Consider the following 20,582-nt stretch of genomic DNA (forward strand, 5'->3'; position numbering starts at 1 on the left):
GCAAAAGGATACCCCCGAATGAGTTCAGTCCCAAGGCTGAATGATGCCAGCCCCGAGGAAAAGGGCCAGGTGCCAGGAGAGATGGACCAGGGGACTTGCCATGGACAGGGTCAAAAGCGTGTGACACAGCCTTTTAAGCGCAGGGAGACACAGTGGAAGCCTGGAGAGGGCAGAGCGCAGAGGTCCTGCGGACTAGCAGCATGCCGTCTCCAGAGGCCATGTTTTCCTTTTTCAGATAGGGTCTCGTGTGGGCAGAGCTGGCTTTCAACTGGCTGTTTTGCCAAAGATGCCCTCAGACTTGTGGTCCAGCCTCTGCCTACCAAAGGCTGTGATGGCAGGCACACAGACAGCTTTTCTCTGGCTATGATGTGAACATCTGTTCTGTGACTCAGTTTCCCTCTGTTGAAAGCTGGATGGAATGTGATGGGTTGGTTGCTGCTTCCCCCTTGCCTAAAGGAGCACCCGAACACCCACTCAGTCCCCCCTTTTCACTGGAGCAGACAGTAAAAAGGATCCTGGGGCTGGGGAGGGGGCTCAGTGGGGAAGAGGGCTTGCTGTACATGCATGAGGACCTGTGTTCGAATCCCCTGTGTCTAGTCAGTGTAAAAGCTAGGCCTGGTGGCTCGTGCCTGTGCCCCAGCCACATTTCCAGTAGGGAGTGGAAACAGCCTTGCCGGCTGCTGGCATAGCTCCAGGTTCATCGAGACCCTGTCTCCAGGGAATAAGATGGTGAGTGACGGAAGCAGGGCACCTACCATCCCCTTCTTGTCTCTTGCACACACGCATGCGCACACACCACATACATATATGTGCACATACACACGTGGGCCTTAGAAGCTTCAGTTCCCCAAGAACAGCAGGTCCTGCCTCTGCTGGTGTGCAACGAAGGAATGAGATTTGTTTCCACAAAATGAAAGTCATTTCCTTATTGTCAGCGGACCTCTGCCAGCATGGCGGTGCTGCCTCCCAGGAATATGTCTGCTTTCTCTTCGCTTCCGGGCCCCAACTTCTTCCATGTTGATGGACTAGGCCAGCTGCACCTACCGATGGCCTGGGTGGGGCTGTAGGTAGGGACTGGGAGCTGCCTGCTGCAGCCAGTCCTGTCCCACCCACCTGGGTCCCAGCTCCTGGGCTGGGCCGGGCCAAGTCTGGGCTCTGGGCAGTTGGGCCGCCGGCCTTTCCATATTAGGAAGGTAAGCCTCGCTGCCCCCGGGCTGCAGAGAGGAAGTACTGGGAGCGCTGAGTTGGCCTCTGCCGCGTTTGGACCAGTGGAGCTGCTGTTTTTGAACTAGCAAAGCCTTCCTGCTCTTTAGATGGAACACGGGGAGATAGCAGGCATCCCCAGCACAGAGCCGTGACAGCCGTGGTGCTGAGGCAGGGCTGAAGCCGTCACGTGGCTGGCTTGATCATTACTGTTCCAGGAAACTGCTCTCATTCCCGACGGACAGGCTCTGCCACTGGCTGCCCTCCGGGCTGCCTGTGTGTGGAAGATGCCTGGCCCTTTCCGGGAGACTCTTCCTGGCTCTGCTGTCAGCTCCCTAAAGGGTTTCCTGAGCCAGATTGGACAGCTCGGTCCTGAGCCTTCGGAAGTTGCCAGAATGGAGAGATTGAGTAGAGAGCCTGTTTCTGCCCTGGCTCCTCCACCCCAGGTTTCATTGATACTTTGTCCTGGTCCCCTGTTTGGTGGCCTGGCCTTACAGGACTTGTGGCTTTTCTGCAGTGTTCTGAAATCCATGTTTACCTAGAAGTACAGCCAAGGGATTCCTACAGCTTGTGTTCACAGCAGATTGCGCGTTCAAATAACAGCAGGTACTAGTTCTGTTTTTATAGCACTGGAGACTCAGCCTGAGGCTTGACACAAGCTAAACAGGCTGTCCTCCCTGACCGACTGCCTCCCCTTCCCTCCCCCCGCCCCCGCCCTCAGCTTTGCTTTTGAGATGGGAATCTCACTAGTTGCACAGCCTGCCCTGAAACTCAACAGCGGTGAGCACCGGCAGCTCACACTGGCCGTTCTCCCTTTCCAGTGCCCCAAAGGCCTGCCCCATGAGGCCCAACCAGATTTAACTATTATTATTATTATTATTATTATTATTATTATTATTATTATTATTACATGAAATTCAAGATCTGGACACACAATCCTTGACTTCACTAATTGTTCTAAAATGCAGTGCGCTTGGCTTTATTCTTAAGGAGCGCTGAGCACTGAGGCAAAGATCAGGCTCCCCCAGAGCAGCTCACATCCAGGAGGAAGCAAAGCCGTCTTCAGCAAGGTAACATTAGCTGGAGACCCAGCTCTGGCCCAGGGTTCTTTGAGCCCTCCCGAGTACTGGATCTGAGTCTCAGGTTGGCAGGGCAGGAGAGAAGCCGCCCACAGTGAGGCTGGGGGTCAGGTTCTTCCTGTCTGCCAAGGGAGTCCACTCACCATACCCGTATTCACTCGGGGTAGCCTCGCCTTATGTGTGACGGGGCCTGGGTCAGACGTTTCTGAGTATGAAGCCCGGCACGGTTGCACACACCTTTCAGCTCAGCACTCTGGGGGCAGAGGCGGGCAGGTCTCTGGGAATTTGAGGCCAGCCTGGTCTACTGAGGTCCTGGCCAGCTGAGGCTATCTAGAGAGATGTCCTCCGTCTCTAATTACATGTATGTGCATATGCGTGTCTTGCCTGCACGTATGTATCACATCTGTGCCTGGTGCCCTTGGTGGTCAGAGTAGGGTGCCAGATGCCCTCTGTGTGGCGGTTACAGAGCCCGTGAGCTGCCGTGGCAACGCTGGCAATCCACCCAGGTCCTCTGCAAAAGCAGCAAGTGTGCGCTCTCCACCCAGCCCCCGTCTGCCCAGTTTCTTTAAAGTTCCGGAAGGCCTGAGTGCAGACAGCCCTCTTTTCCACGCTGTCATGGCTGTGCCCCTCCCCCTGCTCGCTTCCTGCCGTCTCCTACGTGCCAGGCAGCACGCTACCAGCCGAGCGACATCCTAAGCCCTTGCTTTGACTGTCCGTGGTTGTTCTGAGCTGTGTTCTCAAGCCTAAGCTGGCCTCAAGCTCGCAGCAATCCCCCTGCCTCGGCCTTCTGAGTGCTAGATTGCGGTAGGCATAGGCCACCATGCCAGCCTTTCACCTTCAGTGTGCCACGACCTCTGGCAGTGTCGCAGATGTCCCCGAGAGCATGCTCTCCTGAGGACATCCCTTGCGGGGCTGGCGGTTGGGTGCCTGCTAAAAATGCAGATCCCCAGGGCCAGCCGGTTGCCCGGGTGTCAGGAGTGACGCTACTGATGTGATCGCAAATCCCCCAGGAACGGAGCCCAAGACACCTCACAGCAGAGCCTGGCCACAGTGACCCGGGCTCAGCTTTCAGATGCTCCGGCAAAGTGGGTTTCCTTCCGTGTGCTCATGGGTAGAGGGGGGCGTCAGGTGCCCTCCTGCACCCTCCACATTATGTTGTGAGACAGGGCCTTCTACTGGGCCCCGGGCTGGCCGGTGTGTCCTCTCATCTCTACTTCCCAGTGCCTGGCTTTTCCGGGTGGGTCCTGGAGGACCTGAACTCAAGTCCTTGTGTGCTTGCACACCAATCGCTACCTGCCGAGCCACCTCACCAGCCTCCGCCGAAAGATGTTTTAAGTGAAATACACTAGAGATTGTGAGAACTCCTCTGGAGGGCTCGCCTGGCATGCCTGAGGCCCTGGGTTCCAGCCTAGCGTTCCATAGCCATATGCGAGGTGCACACCTCTACCCTCAGCACTCAAGAAGGGGGGGCAGGAGGCTCAGGCATCCCGAGGTCGTCCTCGGCTACTTAGAGTTCAAGACCAGCCTGGGTTTCAAAATAGAAAAGCTGTTCCCCGATCCAGCTGTGGTTTTCCTCGGCGCACGCACAGGTGAGGCCTCTGTGCCTCTTGGCCTCCTGGGAGAAGCCCCGCAGCACACAGGGAAGGTGGAACACAGGAACCGGAGGGACAGTCTTGGTCACCGTGCCTGGTGCCCGGCAGAGTTCCCTCTTAGCAGCGCCGAGGCCTGGGGACTCTCCCCTCCTATCCCCACACAGAGCTGGGCCAGGCCAGTGCTTTGCTGGCTCAAAGGCACTCGGCCACAGGCAGAGCCTTCCGGAGTCATTTGCTCCTTACAGGAAATGGCTGTCAGAGGACTGGCTGCAGCAGCAAAGACCACGGGAAGCCTGCACTGCAAGGCATTGCCATGTCCCTCCCTGGGATTGTCATAGCGTGAGAATGACTGAAGGGAGCCTTTGCTGGTGGAGGCCTCAGCTCACGTCTGTGGCAGGGGACCTGTAGCTATAGCTACCCGGAGGTCCAGTGACCGAGAGGGTCCGTGGCTTTCCCAGAGTTTTCAGGCTGGTGTGTATGTATGTATGTATGTATGTATGTGTGTGATCCTCTGCCTTCACCTCAGTCCTTCAGTTCCCAGCGTGGCCCGCACACCCCATTTATGCGGTGCTGGCGAGGGAACCTAGGGCTCCGGCTTTTTTCCAAACAAGCTTTGCCTGATGTCAGCTCTCAGCTGCAGTCCATTGCGCATTGACCCCTCAGTTTATTTCATCAGCACGGCAGATAGCTGTCCTATTCCTCAGTGGGTCAAAAACTGGAGAGTGCTCCATTCCATGGTGTGAGATCTGTCGCATCCACACGGACTTGTAAGGTACTCATTGAGGTTAACCCAACTGCTGGACAGTATCAGCATCCTTTAAAATGGCACGTGACGTCACTCTAGAAAACAGAGTCTCAGCCCCCCACCAGGGGCTCCTCGAAACACACGGACTTCTTTAAGCCACTTTGTATTATATTGATTTTAAAATCTTGTTTGTGTCTGTATGTGTATTTCTCTGTCATGTGTGTGTGCACGCACGCATGCGTGCATGCCCATGTCACAGAGGGGATGAAGAGGTCAGAGAATAGCCTTTGAGAGTGGGTTCTCTTCTTACACTACATGGGTTCCGGGATCAGACTCAGGTCATCAGGTGCCTCTGCTGGCTGAGCCGTCCTGGCATCCGCTTTGTTGGTTTGTTTTTTCATTTTCCTGAGACAGGGTCTCACATAGCTGAGGCCTGACCTCGAACTTTCGACCCTCCACCTCCCAAATGCTGGGATCACAGTCGCATGCCACTATTCCAGGTCCAGTTTGTATTTGAAGGAAAATATGGTTTTCTGAGAACACCCAAGCAAGGAGAGTCTCGGGTAAGTTCCTGGAGCCTCATCTGCCAGTCACTGAACTGTTGTTAGCTGGGCAGCTTATGCTGTGAGGCCTCCTCAGGTAGTTGCTCTAGAAAACTCATGCGTCAATTAACACCTTTTTCCTTATTGAAAAAGAAAATTTGAGGCCAGGCATGGTGGCACACACCTTTAATCCCAGCACTTGAGAGGCAGGCGGACGGACCTCTGAGCAGGATAGCCAAGGCTACACAGCAGATCTCTGTCTCAGAACAAAACAAAAAAAAAAAAAAGAAGAAGAAGAAGAACACAGTTTAGATGTGGGAGAGATGGCACAGAGATTAACAGCACTTGCTGCTCTTCCAGAGGACCTGGGTTCAATTCCCAGCACCTACATGGCAGCTCACAACCAGCCGCAGCTCTGGTTCCAGAGGATCTGATGCCTGAGGCAGCAGCCAAATAGTAGTGCTCAGAAATGTGCTCAAGCAAAGTGTTTGTGCACATAGGATTTTAAAAAGCAATAAAATACAAAGGGAAATCTAAGTGCTCGATTGTCTTTTGAGGCAGAGTCTTCCTGTATTAGCCCAGGCTGACCTTGGCTTCTCTCTGCAGTCCAGGTCTGCCTTGAACTTGCTCTGCAGCCTGAATCCTCCTGCCTCAGCCTCCTGAGTACTGGGACACTGACAGGAATGCGCCACTCCACAGTCTGCTCCTCTGGGGTGTTCACAGGCGGAGTGGGGTGTTCAAGGCCCTGCTCTCACCGGTGGGGAGTGAACGGGCCACCCCTCCAAGCCCGAGATGTTCCTCACACGAGGGCGGTCGTGGGATCGCCTCACCCTCTGCAGAGGCTCAGGACTGTCTCCCTACCCAGACCCTCCCCCACACCGTCCCTTGGGTTGGCTCTGCTAAGCCAAGTGAAGGCCTGGCTCTTTGGTGACGGAGGGCATGCGGGCGGCTGTGTAGGACAGATGGTTGATTCTTTAAAAACTGTGCTGGAGCCTGTCAGTGAACCTCCTCGTCCCCGAAAGCTACCTTTCTCAAGGCAGTTCTCCGTCTGACCTTCCCACACTTGGTAGCGCCCTTGATGGCAGATTCCTTTTCCAGAGATGGAGTTGAAAGGACGCAGTAGCCAGGCTTTGGGCGGAGGCTGAAGCAAGAAGACTGAATAGAGTTCAAGCTGTGCCTGGGCTGCAGAGGAGAACTCTGCCCAGAAAACGGGGCTGACTCTCTTTTGTTCTGTTTTCTCTGTGTGTGCATATAGAGCAGGCATGTGTGTACCACACTGAGTGTGTGGAGGACAGAGTTCTAAGGATTCGAACTCGGGTTCTTGCACTTGCCATGCCAGAGCCTTTCCCTCTGAGTCACCTCCCCAGCTCCAGCTGAGGCTGTGATGGCCACTCCAACTGTGTACCGAGCTGAGGCCTGATGCTGGACAGTGTTCGCATCTCCTGGAGAAATCATCCCAGAGTCTCGGCAGCCCAGCCACTGGCCTCCAGACGGGCCTCTGTGTGCAGCTCACGAGCCTTTAGGCAGGAACTTTGGTATAATTTGCCAGCCACACAGCTAGTCATTTAAATCTCCCCCGTTGAGTGACTAGTGCTAGAATAGAGTTCGTATTCACTCCCAAGAAGCCACACCCCAGCGACCAGCGCAGCCAACCCCAGTCAGCTTTCACAGTGAGTGTGTGTGCGTGTGTGTCCGTCCCTTTGCGCCATAAGGGATGGATAGAAGTCGGAGGACCACTTAAAGGAGTTGGTTCTCCTCTGTCATGGGTTAGACTTGGTAGCAGGTGTATTTTTTTACCCTGTGAGCTACGTTGCACCAGGCAAGAATGTTTTAGAGAGACTCCTCAGCTGGGAATGGGGGTATAACCCTGTAAGCCAGCAGAGAAGAGGCTGAGGCAGAAGGATTGTTCTGAGTCCAAAACCAGCCTCAGCCACAAGAGACCCTGTTTTTATAAATAAGTAAGTAAGTAAGTAAATAAATAAATAAATAAATAAGAGAACAAATAAAACCCAAAACAGCAGAGACCCTGTTTTTAAAAATAAATTAAATAAATGAATAAGAAACAAATGGAAAAAAAAAAAAACGAAACGGCAAGATTTCCCACTAGGTGGGTGCTGGCGTGACAGTCTGCCTCTGTGGTAGATTCCATGAGGGACCACGATCCCTGCCTGGTCCACATCGTGACCTTGGCAGGGTGGGGTCAGAATCGTGAGTGGAAGGTCAGAGCAATGCGTGACACCTTCTTGAAGTTAACTGCAAACAGCTATGGTGGTTCACATCTGTAAATCACGGCAACTTGGGAGACTGCAACAGGAGGATTGCCATGAGCCCCAGGCCAGTCCTTCATAGCAAGGCCTTGTCTCAAAATCAATAAATAGAGGTGGGGGAGGGTAAGATGGGCACAACAGCACACACCTGTAATCTTGGCACGCGGGAGGATGAGGAGTTGGAAGTCAGCCTGGGCTACAAATAAACATCAGAAAAAAAGACCAAGACTATGGTAGCCAAGGCCCCAGAACCTGAGAGCAGGTCTTAGGGGGAGCACTGTGATGGGAGACAGTGGGGGTCCCCTGGGGAGACAGCTTGGCCTGGCGCCTTTCTCACCAACTCCTGCTGACAGGGCGGCCGCCTGGGGTTGAGTTTTGGAAGAGTGAGGCAGGAGCTGTCCCAGCAGGTAGCCTAGAGATGGTCATCACCAAACCTGTTGCCAGTGCAGGAGGGTGTGGTACAGCAGAGGGCCTCCGTCACGGATGGGCGGGACTTTTATGGAAAGAGCCATCCCTCCCCTTCGTGGGGGTCAAATCAGGAGTTTCTAATGTGGGCACCCGTGACCCGCAGCAGCACGAAGGGAGGAGAGAGGAGGGGAGGTTGGTCTGCTGAAAGTCTCCAGCGACATCACGAGTTCACCTTGGGTTTGGTTTTGCCTGGTGGTACTGGAGGTAGAATCCGGGGCCTACATACATGTACACAGCTCTCCTGCCTCTGAGGTAGCGCTCTGGCCACTCGGGCTTGGGGGACTGTAGCCTCGGCCACTCAGCTGTGCCTCTGGCTCTGACTCTTGGCTGGGGCTGGAGAGGTGACTCAGGTTAACAGACAGTGCTGCTGCTCTTCGAGAGGAGCACAGTGAGGCTCCCAGCCCCATCCCTGAGCATCCTTGCACCCCCCAAGCAGAGTGAGATGTCCCGTGTTGGCTCCCTGTTCCCTGTGGGTGGAGAGGGAGGAGAGGCACTTGTGGAAGACCTAGAGGACATTTGTTCCCATGACAACCTTCCTGCACAACAAGGGTTGATCATGTACGCACATGCACGCACACGGGGACACGCGTGCACATGCGCTCCCTGTTCACTCAGTGCAGGCAGTCTGAAGTCACTCTCGGCCAGCACAGCTTGCCCACCAGCCGGCCCCTCCTCAGGTGCCCAGTGTGGTCGCACCCAGACATCATCAGTCCTGCGCTAGCTGGCTTACAAAAGGCTTACAGGCACGCACAGCTGCGGGTGCACAGATTTGAGGTCTTAGAGAAATGACTGATACACTCTCCGAGTCCAGGCACTGATGGAGGAACTGGGGCAGACAGCTTTCTGGGGGAGGAATTTGCCACAGAAGCCTGGGGTGCTGAGCTTGATCCTCACAGCAAAACAAACAAAACCACAAAATACCCAAAAAACAGCACAACAAAAAAACCAGGTAACCCCCAGCACTGGGGAGCTCACTGGCGGCCAGCTTAGCCTCGAAGCAAGCCTAGATCCCCTGACGTAAGGTGGGAAATGCCACCCAACGTTGGCGTCTGCCCGCCCCACGTGCACACAGCTGCCCCATGCCTGAACTCACACAAACCAAATTTCTGACAATAGCAGAACTCGTCACTGGGCCGAGAGACGGTAACCCAGGTAGAAGTGGATCGGATGTGTGTCTCAGGCCGTCCTGAACTCATTCTGTACCTAACGCTAGCCTCAAATCTGTATTTTTTTCAAGCTGTGTATTTCATTTCGTATGTGCGAGAGCACAGAGACAGGTCCCCAGCTTGCCAGCCAGCCAGTGTAGCTGGAATGGCAAGCTCCAGGTTCAGCAAGAGATCCGTTAACATTCAGGTGGAAAGTGACAGGGGAGACACTCAGCACGAGCCTCCGGCCTCCGCGCGCCCACCCGCGTGCACACACAGTTAGATGTTAGAAGGTGTGCTCGGCAAGTGATGCCCATTTCTTAGAGATGGGGTGAGCTGCCCAGCTTGTTTGAGCATGCGGCGTGGTTTTGGGGGAGGGCAGGGCCTTCCAGGGTCGGATTCGTCTATCTGTGTGTCACCCAGTAGACACCCCCAGCTCGAGGCTTGTAAGCCTCACGTTCAGTGAGAAGCCAGTTAGAGAACACACACACACACACACACACACCGACTAAATGTCCGTGGAGCATCCCCTACATCTGTGTGGTGGCGTTAGTTTATGCCTTTAGGGTCTCGGCATAAGCTGGCCGTCGTGGTGTGCGCCTGTCCTCCTGGCACTCAGGAGGAGGGGGCAGGAGGACCTTAAGTTCAGGCTGGTCTGGTGGTGAGCCCCAACCTCTAATGAGTGACGAGTAAGTGATGAAGTCTGTGCACTGGTGAGCCAGGGTCCTCAGCTGTTTCTTGCCGGATGGGTAAATGAACAAGGGAGCGGTGAGTGAGTGAGATCTGTGCGTAAATGGTCAGGCTCGGCTTAGCTGTTCCCACCCCCCACCCCTGGGGCCCAGGAACCACAGTCATAGACCCCACCTCCGTCCTGGTTCTGGTGGTACCTGCCAGGGGTGTTTCTATCTTTGCTCACAGGCAGAGTACTGCTGACGCCAGAGTAAGCCTGAGTCTGTTTCCAGGGTCACCATTCTGACGGGGACACCCCGCAAGCCTCAGGCTCACGCTGCTCCTGCCACGTGGGTTTGTGTACCCGGTGACCTGTGCCTGACCAGCCTCTGTCCTCCCTTTACAGATGCACCTTCCGGTTCCCGAGCACGGCCATCAAGATCCAGTTCACGTCCCTGTACCACAAGGAGGAGGCCCCCACCTCCCCGCTGCGGCCACTGTACCCACAGATCTCCCCACTGAAGATCCACATTCCGGAGCCGGACCTCCGGAGCCTGGTCAGCCCCATCCCTTCCCCGACCGGCACCATCAGGTGAGCGTCCGCGCCAGCCCCGGCTCGGGGCCTCAGGAGCTCGACTCTGGGAGATTAGCCTGCAAGGGAGAGTCACCCCCAGGTCACCACCTGCTGTGTGGCCTAATCCTGTGACCCCAGCACTGCAAAGGCTGAGGCAGGAGGATCTTCAGTGCACGGCCAGCCAGGGCTGACATGGGCATCCAGGGACATCCTGGCCCCTTGGTGAGAGAGACCTTGTCTCAAGAACAAACAAGCTGGGCTGTAGCTCCCGTCGGAAGAGTGCCGTGTGGGTCCTGGGTTCAGTTCCCAGTACCTCACAAACTGGGCGTGATGGCGTATGCCTGTGATCCTGAAGGCATGAGTTTGAAGCCAGCCTGGGCTGCATGAGACCCTGTCTCAAAATAGAGAAGGGAGCGGGGTTCAGATTCTGACAGGAGTTTCTCAATGAGGCAGACTTCCCTCTCTCTGCCTCTTGTATTTCTGATGCTTTTGGAGGCGCTGTGCCAACCATTAGGTGCTGGGGCCTTGGTGCCCCTGAGCCGTGTGGCACAGGCCAGCCCTGCAGAGATGCCAGACAGTGGCCGGTACTCTTATGACAGTGGCCGGTACTCTTATGACAGTGGCATAGGCGTGACACGCTCCTTGGGGGCAGGACTCTGGGGACCATTGTCTCCAGCGGAGCCAGGATTGTGCTGTCCGTCCTGGAGCCCTGGTCATGGGTCCCTCCTATGGGCACCTCACTTGGTCCTCAAAGTTACACCTTCTACTTCTACAGGGTGATGCTTGATGCTCGCTCCTTATTTAAAAACTTCCCCCCAGTGCTAGGAAGCAAACCCAGACTTCTCCGCATACTCGGTGTCCTGGCTGGTTTTGTGTCTATAGAGTGAGTCTGTGTTCCGGAGGTTGGCGAACTTGATAGTGTAAGAAGGGGTCATGGGGAGCAGCTGAGGCTTGGCGCCGTGTGAACCCAGGAGAGGCCGTTGGTGAAGGTGCAGCCTTAACGGCAGCTGAAGGCCCAGCACTGAAAGGGTCATGTAGAGAAGTTGAGGCTTGGCACCAGGAAGAGAGCCTACGATGAAAAGGCTACTGGTGACAGGGCAGCCCGGTTACAGCAAGGGAGCCCTTTAGTTTTGGAGATGCCGGTACCGTGGGATGACCACCAAGAACAGCAGCGGTGGGGTGGAGTCAGCCAGAGCCTAGAAGGCAAGCTGTGCGTGCTTCAGAGGGCAGAGCTGGAGAAGTGAGCGGGCTCATGGGAGGAGCCCAAAAGATCATGAGTGGATCCCAGACATTGGACATTGAGTTATTTACACTGTTGGAGTTTTGTTTGCTTTGATTTGATTGTGACTGTGGCCTGGTTCTTCCCTCTTGAAGAAGGTATTTAATTTCATTTTGATTTTTACAGGAGCCCACAGCTCTTTGAAAGACCTTGAACTTTTAAAAGAGACTTTGGAGTTTTAGAGAGATTGGATATTTTAAAGAGACTAATATTTTAATGTGCCTGAGTTTGTAAAGGCTGTGGGACTCTTAAAGTGATTTATGTTCTTAATGTGGTCTTGAGGATGAATGAGAAAGGAAGGATGTTGGCTTAATAGTGATGTGTTGGTGTGTGTTGACAAGGGGTCGGTTGTACTGGCTGCTATTGTGTCAACTGGACACAAGCTAGAGCCCCATCAGAGAGGAAGGAGCCTCAGTTGAGGAAGTGTCTCCATGAGATCCCGCTGTAAGGCTTTTTCTCAATTAGTGATCAGTGGGGGATGGGGAGTCCTAGTCCTCTGTGGGCTGGGCCATCCCTGGGGCTGGTGGCCCTGGGCCCTCTAAGAAGGCAGGCAGAGCAAGCCAGTAAGCAGCCCGGCCTCTGCATCAGCTCCTGCCTCTGGGGTCCATGCCTGTTTGAGTTCTGTCCTGAGTTCTTAGATAACGGACAGCAATATGGAGGAAGTTTCAGCCAAATTCACCCTTTTTGCCCCAACTTGCTTTTTGGTGATGGTGCTTTGTAGCATCAGTAGTAACTCTTAAGACACTAAGACACTTGGCTGTGACGAGACACGTGACCAAAGCCACCAACGTATAAAGAAAGTATTTAATGGGGGACTTGCTCACAGTCTCAGAGGGTGAGTCCAGGACCGTCATGGTTTTGGGCATGGTGACAGGCAGGCAGGCCTGGCACTGGGGCAGAAGCCAGATCCGCAGGCGAGAGGCAGAGGTGGGGACCACAGCTGGGCCCTGTCGGCTCTGGGACCTTGACGCCCATCCGCAGGACACAGCTCCCAATCTTCCCACCAAGCGCGGACCAAGCGTTCAAATACATGAACTTGCCTCATTAAACCACTACACCAGGCAAGGGCCACTAGCCACGTCCTTACCCCTATTAGACACGGAAGCTTCCGGATGCTCGGACACTCGGGCTGGCCCGGAACTCCTGCTCCTCCGCCCTCCATCCCCAGCTGGGATCACAGGCCCCGCGCCTGGCTGGAGGTCACTGCTCTTTTGAGTTTATATATAGGGGAGGTTTTTTTTTTTTAATTCTGGGTTCTGGAGGTTCCAGGTCAGGGGCTCACATCTGAGGGTGCCCTTCCTTCTAGGGGAACCCTGAGGTGGTGAAAAGTATTAGCAGGAGTGTGTGTGTGTGTGTGTGTGTGTGTGTGTGTAAGGGTCCAGTTAACCCCTGCCTGGTTTCCCTTTGGGAACTTGCCTTGTTTCTCACGGTGATGTGTGCGCACGGGCACCCTTGTCCGGAGTAGCTGTCCATCTTCCCAGGCTGTGCCTCTCGGTGAGCTCACAAGCACAGAGCTCAAGCGTAGAGCCCCAGCGCGGTCCTGGCCGCGTGGACAGTGCGTTGTGTCTCTTGTTGGGTGGGCCGCAGCTTCCCAGAGCATCGTGTCTCCCCGAGTGTGAAGCCTGCAGCAGCGGAGCCCTGGGAAGGCGGGTGAGAGTGGACAGCCCCTGTGCTCAGCTCTCGCCTGTGTCCTCGTTCAGGCTGGGAATGGCCCTGCTCTAAAGCCCAGATTCCGTGTGCATGACGCATCCTCTTCCAGGTCTTGAACTTGGATGTGGCCCCAAGGCCGGTCTCCTTAGAGGTCACAGGTGGTCAGAGCACTGGGGAGGGTTTACCTGTGTAACTTGCTCTGATATTGTTTCATTTCTTAATTATACTGATTCATGTGTTTGTTTGGTGATTGTTGAGAGGGGCATGTGAAGGTCAGAGGACAAAAGGTGGGGCTCATTGCTCTTCTCTGCAGCATTGAGAATCCTGAGCCCCCAGAGCCCCTGATTTGGCTTTTGAGACAGGGTTTCACACTGTAGCAAGGCTGGTCCAGAACTCACTGTGTAACCCAGTCTGGCCTGAAACTTGCAGTATTCCTTCTGCCTCAGCCTCCCAAGTGTTGGGTTGCAGGCACAAATGTTTGTGAGAGACCGATGGGCCCTGATAAAGTCCCTCCAGCCCAGCGGTCATGTCCTACCACTTACCCCCAGGACTCATGGCCCACAAACGGTTAAGAAAGCTGCAGCCTGTTATTTGGACAGAAATCACTCAGCTATGAAAAGGCCCAAGGTGCTCAGGGGAGGGGCAGGTGGTACAACCTGGAAAGCTTGATGCTAGAAAGAGCTTATGTTCAAGACCAGCCTGGGCTGCTGGGCTGGGCAACTTCGCCTGTAATAAAAAGAGGCCTGGGATGAGGTCACTGGCACCACACTTCCTTAGCCTGGAAGGACCCAGGGTTTGGCCAGACAGCACTCCCCCGAAATCCCAGCTCTCGGGAGCAGAAGCCCAGAGATCACATCAAGGCCAGGCTGGTCCACATACTTGGGCCCTTTGTAGACACACCAGGCCCACATAGCGAGGCCCTATCTCAGAGGCTCTGGGTTCAATATCCAGTGCTAGGGTGTATGACTGCGGCATTGAATAGGCTTCTTTTTAGTGCTGTTTGCTTTTGAGCAGGCTCGTACTGTGTGGCACTGGCCTCCATCCTCCTGCATCTGTCTCCCCAGTGCTGGGGCTCAAGGCTGTGCCACCATGTGCTACCATGCCTGGCCTCCTAGAACACTTCCATTAACAGTCCAGATAAGGACAGTAGTGAGGGGCTGGGGCCGTGGCTGGCTCGGTGGAGTGCTTGTCTAGCCAGGAAGCCCTGGGTGTAATCTCCAGCACTGTGTAACACCAGGCAGGCCCCGTGGTGCATCCCAGTCCCACCCAGCACTGGGGAAGTGGAAACAGGAGGATCAGAAGCTGTGTGCCATCCCCAGCTACACAGAGGACACAATTCAGCATGAGACCCTGTCTCAGAAACTGTTCAGCAGCCAGAAAACAGCAGCCAGCCGGTTAAGACACTGGGTGAAGGTTGGGGTGTGGGCAGTTTTTGGCCAGGTGGGACGGTAGCTATAAAGCCCCCTCTGCCGAGTGAGTGAGTCCAGACTGTGTGTCTACATGGTCCTGGCACCGCCGGGAGGGGCTGGGCCCTCAGCTCCTCAGTTCCCAAGGGGTCCTTGGTCACCTGTGTGTGAGATGGTGGCTTGGGACCCGCCGTAGCCTCCGTGGGCCTGTGAGCGTCACAACAAAAGATCTCTGTTGACATCCGTTTATCTCCTCACTGTGGAATTCCATTGAGCTTTTGTAAAGCTTGGGAAGGCCTGAGGTTCGCCTGCCAAGACTTTCTCAGTTTGAGTTTCAGTGTAGGGGTGGAGCCCGAGTGTTTACAAACACGCCCTGCCCTTCCTCTCCCAGGCCCCGGGAACCAGGGCTTGGCTTCCCAGCCACCGTGGGCCCCGCCCTGAGCAGTCAGCTTGCCTAATTTGGTGAGCTTTGCTAGCGGATCCCGATTGGCCGACTTGGCCGACCTGGGTGCCGAGGCCAGGGGGCCTCCCAGCTGGGGCTCCTCCCTCCCTGGAGCAGGATCGAGGCTCGGTACCTGCCCCTTGTCCCCTCTCCTCCACTCCACCCCTACCAGGCCCTGTCTCCGCTTCGCTGACGGGCCTGGGCGGCTCCATGTTTCCTAGGGCGGCTTGTTCCACTGTGGTTTTGTTGTGTGTACATTGGGGTTTTGTGGGGGGTGGGGAGTGGGGGCGCCCTGTCCCTGCCTGCAGAGCTCCGCCCAGCAGATGAATGAGCTCTTTGAAAGAACCGGCAGCTTCGGCAGTGTTTTGTGACCTTGCTTTCTGCGAAGAGCAGGCGATTTAGGAAAGCAGGGAGCTGGTTAATGATTTGCCGAGGTTACTCAGGCCAAAGCAGGCTCCTTGGGGCTACACTTAAGCCAAGCGCCACAGCAGCCATGAAAGTAGCATGTGGAGCCCCGCACAGGGCGGCTGCCAGTAATCCCTGCACGCTGGGGGCCGAGGCAGGAAGACTGTGAACTAGGCCAGCCTGGGCTGCATAGTGAGCTCTCGGGTTGGGAAAGTTGCTCCATGGGTGACTGCTGTGGGCCCCCCTGGGAGCTCAGGGTTCATGGATCCTGTCTCGAACATTGAAGTGGAAAGGCTCCGATGTGGCTCAGTGAGTGCTTGCTGCCGAGCCTGAAGACCGGAGTTTGGTTCCTAGAAGCCACATGGCCGAAGGCGAGAGCTGAGTCCCGGCTTCCACACCTGCTGCGCAGCGCCATGCCCTCCCCTGGGTATAGACAGCAGAGGCCAGCAGTGGTGACGTGAAAGACGGAAATGGAGGCATCAGAACCGCAGAGCGCTGGCCCTTTAATCGTGTGTCTTTAGCACAGTTGTACTTCACTTCGGGCTAACTTCAGTCCCTTGTGCTCTCTAGTCCCTTGTGTGATCTTTTGCCTTTGGAGGGCATCCAGTCTGCCTCAGAAGTCACTGCCCTGCCCCATGCCCCCCCCCGTCCCCGCCCACCCCCTAGACTTAGTTTCACTTGCTTGTGGTTTCACTTACAGTCCAAAAATACCAAGTGGAAAGTTGCAGAAAATGAACAGCTTACACATTTCGATCAAAGAAGCTCTGAGCAGCTCTGTCCTGCCTATGACCCTCTGCCCAGGGTGCCCGGTGGCAGCTTGATTCCCAGATCGGCACTGGGGGCTGGGCATGCAGCTCCCTGGTAGAGTGCTTAAGCTGGCATGCACAAGGCTCTGGGGTTCATCGGTGCTAGGTGGGGAAAGAAATCAGAAAGTCTGTCTTACTTAACGAAAATAATGCCAAAAATTCAGGTATGCCCAAGCCCAGGTGCGCGGCTGGCTGTGCTGGTAAATGAGGAGGTGGCCCTGCAAGGGTGTGCGAGTGTGGGAGCAACAGTGGCTATAGTGCTGGGTGCTGTCCCAGGCCTCAGGTGCTAATGGCGGTTTCTGCGCGTGCGCCCCCAGAAAAGGAGCCCCCTGTGTGCTTGTCCTCCTGGCACACTTTGGTTCCTCCTTCATGGTACGTAACTTTTCTGTGCTTTCCTTAGAACCTGAAGACTCTGAATGCTTTGAATGTTTGGGTCTGGGCGTTTATAGACACTGAGGTCTGCTGTCTCCTGTTCCCGTCTGCACCCAAAGGCCTCACCTTGTTTCCCTTCCGTCTGAAAACCTGAGGGCTCCTGCCCACTAGAGGGCTTGGGGCCCTCCGTGCTCCTTGGCTTCTCCCTGCTGTCTGCACATCCCCTGGGGCAATCTGGGGTGCTGCAGCATTGAGTTTTGGGTCGAGTGTGCTGGGGACCTCCCCAGTTCTGGGATCACAGGGCGTACGCACGTGTGTGGCATCACCAGGCGTGTCGAGTGGTCACTTGTGGGCACAGTGCATGCACTGACGGCCCCTCCCCAGGCCTCCCACCAGTGAGAAGCCACAACACAGAACTGACCCGGTAGAGGCCAGAGAGGCCGGGTCCAGCACCCGACCCCACAGAACTGTGGGGTGATTGCTCCCCTCTCCTGTCTCAAGTCTGGACAGGTGGGTGAGCTGAGGACCTGAGTTCTGATCCTCCAGAACCCAGAACACAGCTGTCACATGGGCCAGCCTCCAAGGTCATCCTCCACACATACTTACTACAATCACACACACGAACATGCATGCACACATATACATAGGTAATTACATATACACACACGTCATATATACACATCTTTTAAAAAGAGCACCTGACGTTGGTGTGTTTCTCCCCTTGGGCACTGTGCGGTTTCAGGAGCACAGTGTTTTGAAGTAGCTCCTGGGAGAACACATTCCTTTTTTAACATGTATTTATTGGTGCCTGTGGAGGTCAGAAAACAACTTTCAGGGGTTGGTTCTGCCGTTCTGCCACAAGGGTCCGAGGTGTTGAACCTGGAACTTGGGATGTCAGGCTTGCCTGCGAGCCCCGTTATCCCCTGAGCCATATCCCCTGCACAGAGCACAGACGTGCTTGAAGAGAAGTCTAAGGCATTTGGCTCTGGAAATGCGCCTTCCCTGTCCTTTTGTTTTGTTCAGACTCAGCAGTAAAGGGTGGGGTGGTGTCATTCCCACAGAGGAGGGACTCCACCAGGCCCCCAGCCTCTCACCACATCGTCTGCCATTTGCCGGCAACTTCCTGAGTCACGGCTGTGGGTGACTACCCTTTCTTTGGTTGTAGCTCTCATGTTTGGACTTCTTGCAGGGACATTCAGATTTCACTCCTCCCTCTCCCCGGTAAACTTACATCATCCATGGCTTGGCTCCTGTCAGCATTTTCATATTGTATCTGTGTCATAATTCTGGGGCCCAGCCACTTCCTTCCTTATACGCTGCCTCGCTTTCCCTTCTTAGAGTGTGTGATTCCTCTTTTCTCTTTAGTTCAGCCCTGCCCGTGTCCTGCCCCCTTCTTGGCTGGCTGCTGCCTCCCGCAGCCTGGATCTGGCTCCAGACCCTTCTGACCCTGGAAGCCTCATCCCAGACCCCTCAGGAGACAGGGTGCCTTTCTCTTTGCTGATTTCCTGCTTTGTTTTGTTAAAGGAACGTTCTTCATTTTCTTCCTGAAAAAGGGTTCAGGAGAGGAGACAGTTAGAAAGAGACTCAGGCCCGTTTTAAAAACGTGTTGAGCTACAGGCAGTTGAAGCCAGGACTCAGCACGCTAGGCACGCACTTGCGGGCTGGTCTCGAATTCACTGTGTAGCCTAAGAGGCCTTTCGCTTCATATTCTCTTACCTTCCTGAGGCTGGGGTGACACCCCTGTTCCCAGAGCTGGGGGGGGGGTGCGCGCTCTTACATGTGTGTGGGAATCAGGTTCAGCCTCAGGCACCATCCCTCCGGTACCCCAGGGAGCCCCAGGGTTCTCCACCACGCCCAGCCTTCTGGACATCAAATCCAGATCCCCATACTTACGGGCTCTACCCACAGTGTCAGTACCCCAGCCCTGACCCTGGCCATGCTTCCAGACCGTACCCACCCCTGATTCTAACACTGCTGTTCCCCTGACCCCAGCAATTCTAGGGTCTCTGCTCTGACAGGGGAGGAAAGTGAGCAGACCGCCCCCGCAGCCCGACATCGCCAGGGCGTTGACCGAGGGAGTCTGCAGGGGCAGCCCTGTTTATCTTGAGCGGGGGTTGGGGTGGGGTGGGGTGCAGTTGCTCCTCCGTCAGATCTGTTGTCTCAGCTTGAAATCTGCTCGCAGTACAGTGGGGTGGAGGTGGGAGAGCCCGGGGTTCAAGGTCTCCTTCAGCTGCACAGGGAGTTCAAGACCAGCTAAAGAACTAAACCAGGGCCCTAGCTTCAGCAGCTCCTTTGCTAAAGCTGGAGCAACACAGACAATATTAAAAATGAAAGAAAGGAAGAAAAGAGAAAGAAAGCTGACCGAGCGTGCCCCTGCAGGCCGCCCATGCCTGTCGGGAGCGAGCGCCGGACTCCTGCGCCAGGCAGGGCTGTTTCCTGAGGAGTCCAGAGAAGCACTGGCTGCCGGGTGTGGCCCAGGCTGTCTCGGGGCCAGCTTGAGATTATCCAGGTTGCTGCTGGAACAGGCCAGGGCCAGGCCGGTCCCCAGGAGCTGACTGACGCCCAGAGTCTTCAGGCTTTCTCACTGACTCCAAAGTGCGCCCGCCACCAGGCCCACAGTGTGTCTTACTTATGTGATGTCGCGTGCGTGCGTGCGTGTGTGTACACAGGCATTTCTTCAGCTCTGCTCCCCTACCCAGACCCCAAATTCAGACTCTGTCACCCCATCATGCTCACCCTTTGCCAAGTCCTGGCTTTCTCCCTAGAAGGTGGGCAGCCAGCCTGTTTGGGGAATGGGGCTCGGGCTCTGCGGGGAGGGCTCTGCTCCTGCCCGGGCGCAGAGAGGGTTGCTTTTGGCTTTGGTTGCTCTGGATCTAAAGGCAGAGTCTTGCTGCGATTGGCTGGTCTGCGGCTCTCCACCACTCTTGCTTCTGGCACGGCTGCTGTGAGTTTCTCTTTCCCAGGTGCCTTTTCCAAGGCCCTTGAAGTGTTCTCCAGGCTAGGAAGCCCTGCAGAAGCCCTGCTCACTCCGGGTCTGGGAATCACCTGACTCGCGGTGGGTCATTTCAGCGCTCTGAGACAGCTCCAGCAGCGGGTTGCCCTGCCACAGGCGCGACTCTCTCCTTGCAGCCTGCTTGCAGGGATGGGTCAGAGGGGAAAAAAACAGGCTGCCATGAGGTTGGGAAAAGAGTGATTAGAAGCATGGCTGTCCTGGAGAGTCCGCTGGGAAACTGCCGTCCCAGTCCGAGAGGCTGAGGCCACGCAGGCATCACTCACAGACAGGCGGTTGCTTTCTCAGGACACACGCACGAGTGCACACACACACCTACACACACACACACACATACACATACTGAGCCCAGAGCCCCACACATGCTAGGCAAGCACTCTAGCCCTGAGCCATGTTCCAGCCCCTCACTTTGAGACAAGTGCTCTACCACCGAGCTACATTTTCAGCCTGTTTTGATTGGGAGGGGGAGATGGATTGGGGTGGGACTGGGACTCACTCAGTCTCCCAGGCTGGACTTGAACTCATTCTGTATCCCAGACCAACCTAGGCCTGTGATCCTCCTGCCTCAGCTTCCCTGCAGCTGTCAGGCCTGCCTCCTGACTCTCTTCCTGGCTCTAAGATGGGCTTTGCCAAGCTCTGTGTGTTACTTCCGTGTAAACCTTCCTGTGGGCTCCAAAGACCTGGACCCTGGATTTTACACCCAGGAGCGAGGGTATAGCATACAAGACACTGGCCTTGCTCTGCATGCCCCACCATCACCCGTGCCCTCAGAATGAGCAGGGAGGACGCCCAGGATGGCCGCTCTGCCACCTCCACCGCTTCACACAGCTTTCCAGGGTCCTGAGAACTCTCCCCCACCCGCCTCCACCCACACTGCGTGTGCATGACCTGTCACTAACTAGGAGGTGTGCTGTGTTCTGCGGTGACT

At 55.5% G+C, this 20,582-nt stretch overlaps 1 protein-coding gene across 1 annotated transcript in view; it reads left to right on the forward strand.

Moving 5' to 3' along the window:
- Nucleotides 1-20,582, forward strand: part of Foxk1 (forkhead box K1) — a 65,417-nt gene that overhangs the window by 28,259 nt on the left and 16,576 nt on the right. Inside the window, exon 2 of the mRNA XM_021662248.2 lies at nucleotides 10,117-10,302. Within this exon, the coding sequence (XP_021517923.1) occupies nucleotides 10,117-10,302 (186 nt within the window). The remainder of the gene's footprint in view (nucleotides 1-10,116; nucleotides 10,303-20,582) is intronic.

This window comes from Meriones unguiculatus, chromosome 15, assembly GCF_030254825.1.
Source record: "Meriones unguiculatus strain TT.TT164.6M chromosome 15, Bangor_MerUng_6.1, whole genome shotgun sequence".
NCBI lineage: Eukaryota > Metazoa > Chordata > Mammalia > Rodentia > Muridae > Meriones > Meriones unguiculatus.